General features: G+C 32.7%; 1 protein-coding gene across 1 annotated transcript; it reads right to left on the bottom strand.

Annotated features, from left to right (window-relative positions):
* Positions 1 to 5,019: 5,019 nt before the first annotated feature.
* Positions 5,020 to 5,412, bottom strand: LOC109337325. Its single transcript, XM_019574279.1, has one exon. It carries the CDS (start codon positions 5,410 to 5,412, stop codon positions 5,020 to 5,022), a length of 393 nt encoding a protein of 130 aa, XP_019429824.1.
* Between the last annotated feature and the right edge of the window lie 4,308 nt (positions 5,413 to 9,720).

Here is a 9,720-nt window from a genome sequence, read left to right as displayed (position 1 = left end):
CTTTTAGAATTATAAATCCTTGTGTCCCGATAACTAAGGAATGTAGTCTCTTAGCTCATCTACGATTGACAACAATCTTTAGAATATTGGTAGACCAAGATTGTATCTTTTGTATGGTTTAGAACTCTTTTTTCTTTCTTTTGCTTTCTATGATGAGATGAGAAGGTTTGTGGCAATGAATGTAATGATATGGTGATATATGAAATTAAAATGTAATGCATGAAATTGAATATTTTGAATGTTTTTTTTTATGAATGTATGAATAAGTGAGTGTATGTATGAATAATGTTTTTATTTTTCAAAGTGCATGTATACATGAGTAGATGAATCCGTAATAATTTATTTAATGCATGAATGAATGTCTAAGTCAATGAATGATTATTTTTCTTTTTGAATATATGAATGAATGCATAATTTAATAATACATGAAATTTTTAAATGCATGAATGAATGTATAAAAATGTGTATGAATAATGTATTTTTCATGAATGTCTCTTCTATCCAAAAATGTTTCACTAATATCTGAGTATAGGGCATATGTGTGTCCCAAAATTTGTGTACAGGAAATATATTTCAATCACAAGATATCATACATTATATACAACTACAAATAATAGCGACAAATAACTACCATTTGTGTTATTGTTTGAAAAAACTATTAAATAACGACATAAAAATAAAATAAAATAATTAGTCATATATTTTATTGATTATGGGTTGGACTCTCTCAAAAAAGTTCCCAGCAGAGTCGACATTTGTTGTGACACGATTTTTGGTTGTACGACTTTGTTAGAGTCGCTACTACATTTTATAGTAAAAAATATAGAAAAATCTTTTAAGCCCAATTACATTGGGCTTTTGGAAGTTTTGATATCTAGGTTTAGGAGTCGGTTACAGGATAGGGAAGGTATTAGCACCCTACCTGCCCGCCATAGACGGTAACCCTCATTAAATTATGTGACTTTATTATATTTTTAAATTTATTTGGTTATTTAATTAATTATTTGAAAGGAAAATTTTATTTATTTTTTTATTGTGCCTAACAAGATGAACTTTGGTCCTATGTATCCCTCTTTTAGATAGAAAATCAATGTTACGTAGTTCTTTGGTAGAAAAACATTTGTTGGTTGGGTATTTTAATTAAGGACAGAAACGGCGTATCGTGACTGTCCTAAGAATGAGTTGAGAAGAAAGAAGCCCCCAGGACGAACGTCCCCTCCATCTTTTATGTGGTAGGCAAATTTTATTAATGAAAATGTTTATTTTTGTGTATTTATGAAAAGTGTTTTAATTAATTGCTAATTTGATTGAAAATGATTTGTTTTGGGATTTTGAGAATTAATCGAGTGAAAAGAAGCGGCGTAGCGCGACCTTACGAAGATGAGTTGAGAAGAAAGAAGCATTTGAAGCGACCTTCTCTCCATCTTTGATTAATTCCTAAATTATTTCATTTTTGAAAGAGTTTCATTTAATTTTATTAATAATTATTTTTATAATGGAATTACTCTAATTATTTTTATTACTAGCAAATTTTAATTATTTACAGAAAATAAAAGATTATTTAATTGTTAAAAAGTCATAAAACATATTGGTTGATTATTATCTACATTAAAAGGATTAGCATGTCAAAATTACAGGAGCCCAAGAAGATACATGTCTACCATCAATTGCACCAATGCATTTCTAAGTTGAAAACATGAATAACAATTTAGTACAAATATAAATATAAAGATATTATTTGTTTGAAGTATAGAAATTTACTTTGAAATATGGGAAATACTTATGCTTATTTCTTATGTATGGATGCATTGTAGTTTGATTTCTTGTTATGAAGATTGTTATACCCAACTTGCAAATTCCACTTAAAAATCTTTTAAACCATTTACTTAAGGTATGTAGAGAATGTTGAAAGCTTTTAGTAACAACTCGATGAAGCATATTATGACATATGATGATTAAGAATATTGCAACTCCTTCTTCTATACATTTTTTTTTGCCATCACTTAAATTTCTTACATCCTTTAAAGTATCACAAACATTCAAAAACACATTTTTTTTCATTCTAAAATTCTCATAACATCTAGCTTCATAGTCTGCCATAACTTCAAGAGTATAAAACTTGTCGGTCAATAACGAAGTTATGCATGATGTGTTACTAACAAAACTTCTCTCATATTCCATAACCAATGAAACTATAATTAAATCTTCAATATCATCATCCAAATCACTTGATTTTATACTATAACTAGTTGACACAATTACTTGTTTAGCTAAACAATTAAATTTAGTGGTGTAAAAAATATAAACCATTTAAAATAAATTAAATCATGAAATAGCATTGAAATAATTGACAGGTAATGATATATGCTTACTTCATTAGAGATAGCATTCAAAGAGTATATACATTGCAAATTAGCATTTTATACTATGGACGTTTCAAACAATAGTAAAGGGTAAGCTAGCATTTTGACATCATAGTAAATGAATACTATAAAATCCATATCATTACCATCTAATGAATTGAATATCTAACCAATAACATTAAGTCAATAACAATCCAATGCTAGAAATGTAAGTAAGAAAATAAAATGTTTAAAATGAAAGATAAAGTCAACAATTAAGTAAAATGTCTAAATACTACTCTAGAAATGTTAGTCATTCCTTCCTCCTTGAAAGCGACATAATAACAAACATGTTTCTCCACACTTTTTCTGTAAACTTCACCAATGCAACATTGTAAATTTTACTTGGAACATTGTATATGGAGTCAAGAAATTCCAGATATTTTTCTATCGAATAAGGATCAGACATTGGACAAGTGCCTTTAGCAATTCATGCTTTATATTTTTCAGCCTTGACTCTTGAAGTTTATGCCCTTATACTTATTGTATTAGCTCATTTGTTTAAGGTTACTTCTAATTTGTCTATTCTAGAATTCTTTGTCTCTTTGCTTGAGACTCCCTTGAAGATCCTATTACTTTTCTTTTTTTCCCAATTTCTTGTCAATCATCTCCATCAATAGTATCACAATCAATATGAACACTTTTTGAAGTAAAAAAATTCTTATATTTCTTTCTCTTTATCTGAGGTTGGCTCTCTAGTAGAGACTTGACTTAATTTCTCAACTGTAATGCTAGAATTGAATATCTCACCAACAACATCATAGTCATGTTCAAATCCATGCTTCTTAAATTGTTTGTAGAATCTTCCTTTCTAGAAAGCATAACTGAAAAACTTCAAATACTATTTAAATAAAAAACTAAGAAAATATTGGAATGATTATAATACTATTTAATATTTGAAATAAAAGTTTTCATATCGTATACATTTCTTTCCATATTTCTTCTGGAGAATTCACTTTATTAGTTTTAGAATTCCATGTAACTCCTGTATGAGCTAGTAATGTTGAAAATTCACGAATTTGTTGGCATTAGCTGATAAACTTCCCTTAAGCCTATCTACACCATGATTTTCTCCAATAATCTTCACCAACTCATTGTTTATATGTTCCCAAAAATAGTGTTTTAAATATTGATCCTTACAATAGTTTCTTCTTCACTCGATCATAAATTATTTCACTAGGTGTCTTTATATTTTGGATTGTCCAATCCATATTCTCTCCCTTCTCATTTTTTAATCTAATCTATTCTAAACCAGGTGTCCGTAAAAATACTTTGATGTAATTAAATAAAAACAAAATTAACATTCCAGTTAATGATATTTGGAAGTTCAAGATTCAATTGCAATAGGCAACTATTAAGTAGTCAAATTTATGATTCAATTGCAGCTATATATGTTTTGCGGACAAACTATAGGAAGCATAAAATGGAAACTAAAATGCAATAAATTCTGCTTTTATGAAAGCCATAAAGTAAACACAAAAATAACTTCCTTATAAAATTGAACATTTTTAGAGTATACTAAAAAGTCATATGATAGATTCATTAGGTAATTTACCCTTAGTTATATCTTACTAAATGCAAGGGTAAAACAAACAGATCCTTAGTCATAACTTGCCAAACTTATCTTAACTTACTCCATTTTTTGTGATTTCCTTTAACTTTCAGATCCAAATTTTATTAGACTTAAAACCAACTGTAGCATCAATAGAACCAACACTTTCTCTTTAATATAATCACATCTCTTTCTTCTAACCCATTTGGCAGTGCGTTATGGACCCTCACATTCATTATTTCAGCTTCTCTTCATCTTCAGCTTCACTACTTATTCCTTCTCCTTTCATAATTTTCACAAAGCATCAATATTTTTTTATTTTACCTTGTTCTTTCTTATATTTTAATATGCTCCTTAGTAGGTCATTGTACATAAATATTAAAAACAGTACCTAAAATAGAGTTTCTCATATGGAAGTAAACTTACTAAACAAGAAATTGCCAACAAAATTACACAGTATACTATAACAGAACTAGCAATAATCACACCATAATAAATCAACTACTAAGAAAGACTTATACCTTGCAAAGTTCATTTAACCAAATATATAATACGCAAACCATGAATGAATTAAAAATAAATACATAGTACATGACTTGATCATCATAACATATTCAATCTATTTCATGTTTTATAATCTCAATAGAAATCTAAAATCTCAAACACAAAATGCGGAGATACCCAATTTCAAATGGCTTGAGAGATTAAATATATTTTTTATGAACAAGCTTGTGAGATTGAATTGGAAAGATAGATTTGACAAGAGGTTAATATAATACAATTTATCAATGAAGGAGAAAAGTGGACACTGTGTAATGTGGTTGGGTATTGGAAAAAAGAAAACAAGCAAAAAACCAAATGAAAGAGATATACATTGGGTGAGGTTGAAGAAAAGCTAACTACAGTGATCCACGACAAAAACAGAAGTTCTAGGGATATAAGTGCTCTAAAAAATTGGCAAGAATGAGAAGTATGTTTTTTATTTTTTTCTTTTTTAAACAAAGGTGCTAACACACACCCAATATTTCATTAAAAAGCAAAGGAATACAAACGAATGCCAAAAGTTTACAAATTGCGAAACCTATAAGTAGGAAGCAAATTCCTATTCTTATGAAATTCATCATACAAAAAATTCGGCATACTATTCCACCATGAGTCAATCTTGGAACTAACTCCATAAGTGGCAAGCTTATCAGCACAAGAATTCCCTTGCCTGAAAATGTGAGTAACCATAGAGTGCATGGAAGTTATAGCGGTGTTGCACTTGTTCATGAGATTACTTAGACGCCAAGGAACCAACTTGGAACCTTTGAAAATATCCACCACCACCTTAGAATCACACTCCAACCAAATAGACCTCCAACCTTTCTCATAAGCTATTATGACAGCCATTATAGCTGCAAGTAACTCGGCATAGATTGAATTTTGGATGTTGAAATAAGAAGCAAAGCAAACCATTAAATCCCCATTACTGTTAAAATAACACGTACAAAATAATTGCATTGAAGAAACAACTAAAATCATTCTTAACAAGTTTCAACCAATTCATACTTTTTTACCAATTCAAAGAATCATTTATTTACTTAGCAAGAATAGCTCCCTTTCTAGGTTTATTTAGAGCAAATAGTTATATGTGAGTTATATATCATTAATATAGATAGTCACTAAAATCTTTTATCATATAAACAAAACTTTGGAATATGAATGTCTCACAACATAGATCCAATCAATAAATTCTCGACATTTTCATTTCCTTCCACAACTCGACCCGATGTATTTCCCATTTCATGAGTCTTGTTCCATCTAAGTGTCAAGCCCAACACTGGGTAAGAAAGATCAAAAGCACGTGGTCGTCAATCATGCTTGGATGGTCGACCTAACTATAGTAAAGGAGGACACTAGCAAAGTGCTCTAGTCAACACTTGCAAAGTCATAAAACTCTACTACACGATTAAACACGCCTCCTGAATAACACAAAACTATGCTACAAGACTAAAAATGTTGCTTGAGTATTATGGGCTATTCCTTGTCACGCGGTAGGAGTAGGAAGACAGTGATAACAAAAGTCTGAACAAAAGCAAGGTGAGGTGGTCCGCCATGGAAAAACATTGCACCAGCTAGAGTAAGGATATAGCAAGGTGAACCATCATGATTAAATCATCCCATGCAAGTTTGGGAGGCTTATTATGATTAAAGCAGATACATGGGAGTACACCTCACTCAACTTCTTTATAAATAGAAGGAATCCTCACAAGGAAGATTTCTTATAGTTTCATACTATCGCTCTACCTTCTCTCTACATACCTTCACTTATACTGACTTAAGCATTAGAATCCATTTTCAGTTACTAACTCAAGGTTGTCAAAGGCATGCTCTTGTCAGATACAATAGGAAGATCAAGACTCTGACCCACTACCTTCATACTAAGGAACATTAGTGTTGTTTGTGGATTACCTACACCATGGTGCACACGATAAACTTAGCACAACCTCAAAGTCACATCAAATGAGAAAAAAATCAACATATCCCATAAACATATCATCCTCTTTTTCAACCCTCATTCCCATATCCAATCTTCCAAGCAAGACAGTAGGACACACAACACCATTGTTGGTCGGCCCAACCCATGACACAACAACTATTCCAAATGATAAAACGATAAGAATAGCTTATCCAACAACAATCCCAAATATTCACAAAACTTCATCAATCAAAAACTATTGGCACAAGCACAAGTTATAGGTCATCTAGGCCAACACCAACCCAGGAGGCATATGACACCGAATGTGCTAGTGAAGCTCGCCCTACCATCAAAATCACAAATCTCATAACCAACTTCATAGCCCACCAAACATTGATACTAGATCCTAGTAGTTGGCGGACCAAACATTCTTTCATCGTTGCAATAATGTCACTTGCCCTCCCAACTCACTTGGCATGCTCCACAAACATTGAAGAATATGATGGAACCACTGACCCTCCGGACTACTTAGATGTTTTTTAAGCATCACTATTATTTCATGGAGCATCAAAATTCATCACGTGTCAGGTATTCCCAATGACGTTGAAGGGCACAACAGTATAATGGGTTACCCACCGAGAGACCAACTTCAACAGTCAATGACCTGACCTAGCTGACATGTTCAACATACGTTTCTGAGCCAAAAAAGAGCAACTCCACTCTTCCTACACCTTATAAGTCATCGAGCAAGGCTGCCACGAGTGGATTGGAGATTGCTTAAACTGATTCAATGAAGCAACAATGAAGGTTCGGGATCTAAATCCATTTGTTGTTGTACACCTACAAGTTAGTGGACTACAACCTAGGTTTTTCAAGATCGAACTCACCAAAGACCATAGTACTAGCATGGAGGACATAATCCATGAGCACAAAAATTCATAAATCTAGAAGAAACCCCCACACTCAACCAAGGGCGGAAAGGTTGGAGCCACAACCCAAAATGGACCACAGGAGATCGAACCCAAAACAGTTCCACAAAATCCAAATGCATTGTGTATACCCCTTATACACAACCATTGCAAAGGTCGTGTGGGAAATAATGTCCATGAACCTAGCCATAATACACAAGCCCAACACTATAAAAAGGCAAAGGCAAGAGGACTACACCAAGTATTGTGATTTTCACAATAGCTTTGGCCACACTGTTAAAGATTGCTCTCATCTTGAAGACACTACTGACGACCTTATTCAATCCTACAAACTATGGAAATTCATCTTCAGGTAGAACCACACCCAACACATGATACCTTAAGAGTTGTTCGGGTGTATAATTAGGTGATACATAGAGTTGTCCTAATTTGATATTCGATATGAACCTCAACCAGCAATCATGAACCAAGTGTTGGCTTACTTTATTAGTGAACTCATAGTCTTGTTAGGCAATCAAGCCCAAAGATGGACAATTTATGTTGATGGCTCTTCAAATCCTAGAGGCAATTGGCAGGCATCATGTTAGACAATGAATGAGGAATGATGGTAGAACACTCCTTAATCTTCACATTCCCTACATCCAACAACTAGGTAGAAGATGAAGCTTGTACAACTGGACTAAAACTAGCATAAGAAGTTGAGGCAGACAAGGTGACCATGTGCGATTACTCACAACTTTTAGTCTCACAAATAATCGATACCTACAACACTAAAGGCCCCCTCTCAACCAAGTATATATCTAAGGTAAATGAAATGATAGCTAAATTTGAAGAAGCAACCATCAGCTCATCCATAGAGAATAGAATATGTGGACCAACATTCTATGTTGACAAGTACCAAGAGCTCGGGAAACAACTGTTCTATTATACAAAGGACCTTCCTAAACTCTATCATCATGGAAATAATCAGAATAGATCCACCCGCAAGTTCGATGAAGCCAATCATTCAAACTTTCAAGGTGGCACCTTATCCTCAAACAAGAAGGAATGGCAAAGATTCTTGTTGCACAGCTCATAGTACACTATGATCCAAGGATCTCTATAAAGGAGGGGGGTTTTAGGCATCAATCTAGAAAGGGTAGAATATGTTATGAGCAATGTAGTCAAAATCGTGATCTTACTCATGAGGTCGCACGATCTTACGCTCCTTAACCCTCAATTCGAGCTCGACTTAGTCTTAGGCACGCCTCCGTGGGATCGGGTGGGATCGTTGTACGGATGCGTAAAAACGATGGAATATATGAGCACGTCGACGCCTAAACCTCTTTGACTCTCTGTCTCTACTTCACTTTCTTTTTCATTGTGCTTCTACAACAATCTTCGTTTCTCTCTTTGTCACAACTATTCTATCATCATGTGTAATAGAGAATAAGCTAATCGGGTCATTTGCGACCCCGTTTCTTGAAAACCCTAATATTTTTTATAAAAAAGCTTATCATGGGATGCTAGCTTAGTGTCTTTTTTAACACATGAGTTTAATTAAAACGTGAACAATGTGAGTGGCTATGAAACCCTTTTTTTACTTGGAATTTGTGTAGTTGAGTTATTTTGCTATTATGACATATGGGTTTGTTGAAAAACCTAATTTTTTTAGTTATAACCCATCAATTTGATTAAAACTTGAATAATGTGGGTGGCAATGAAACCCTATTTTTTTACATGGAAATGGTGTAGTTGGTTATTTTGTTTGCTATTATGAGATGTATTACCTTATGACTTGAATTTGTGTTATTCATATACTATGTTTATTATTATGAATATCTTTAATATTATAACTTATGAATTACTATATATATATATATATATATTTGTAAAATCTTACGAGTCGTGTTATGATCCTATGTTTACGATTATTGGTTGTCCTCCCGATTCTAAATAAAATCTTGATTTTAACTACCATGGCCATTGTAAGAACGGGGTTGTAACTAACATGGGGTTAATTAGTTGACTTAAAAATTATGGCCACTTTTTCTGCAAAATCAAGAATTAACGTGCAGCGGAAAATATATGCAGAAAAATAATAAAGATAAAATGAAAGAGATAAGGGACAAGAGAATACACAGTGATTTTTATACTGGTTCACCTTCTAGTCCACAGAACGCTACGTTTAGTACTCTTGCAGCACACAAGATTTATTCACTAACAATTATGAGTTGTAATTACAATATCTCACCCCGAGATTTCTATGTACCTTACACACTCTCTAATCCTTATTCACTCTTGGGAAACACCTTTCCAAGTGATTCTAATCCCCTTTCTTTTCACACTTCATGAAAGAAAGTATTCTGCAACAATATTGAAGAATGTACAACAATG

This window comes from Lupinus angustifolius, unplaced genomic scaffold (genome assembly GCF_001865875.1).
Source record: "Lupinus angustifolius cultivar Tanjil unplaced genomic scaffold, LupAngTanjil_v1.0 Scaffold_5_108, whole genome shotgun sequence".
Classification (NCBI taxonomy): Eukaryota; Viridiplantae; Streptophyta; class Magnoliopsida; order Fabales; family Fabaceae; genus Lupinus; species Lupinus angustifolius.
Note: the sequence above shows the minus strand (reverse complement) of the source record. Positions and strands in the feature narration are given on the sequence as shown.

Excerpts from the sequence above, each read along its gene's own strand:
- LOC109337325 (XM_019574279.1), bottom strand. The coding sequence starts at position 5,412 with ATGGTTTGCTTTGCTTCTTATTTCAACATCCAAAATTCAATCTATGCC.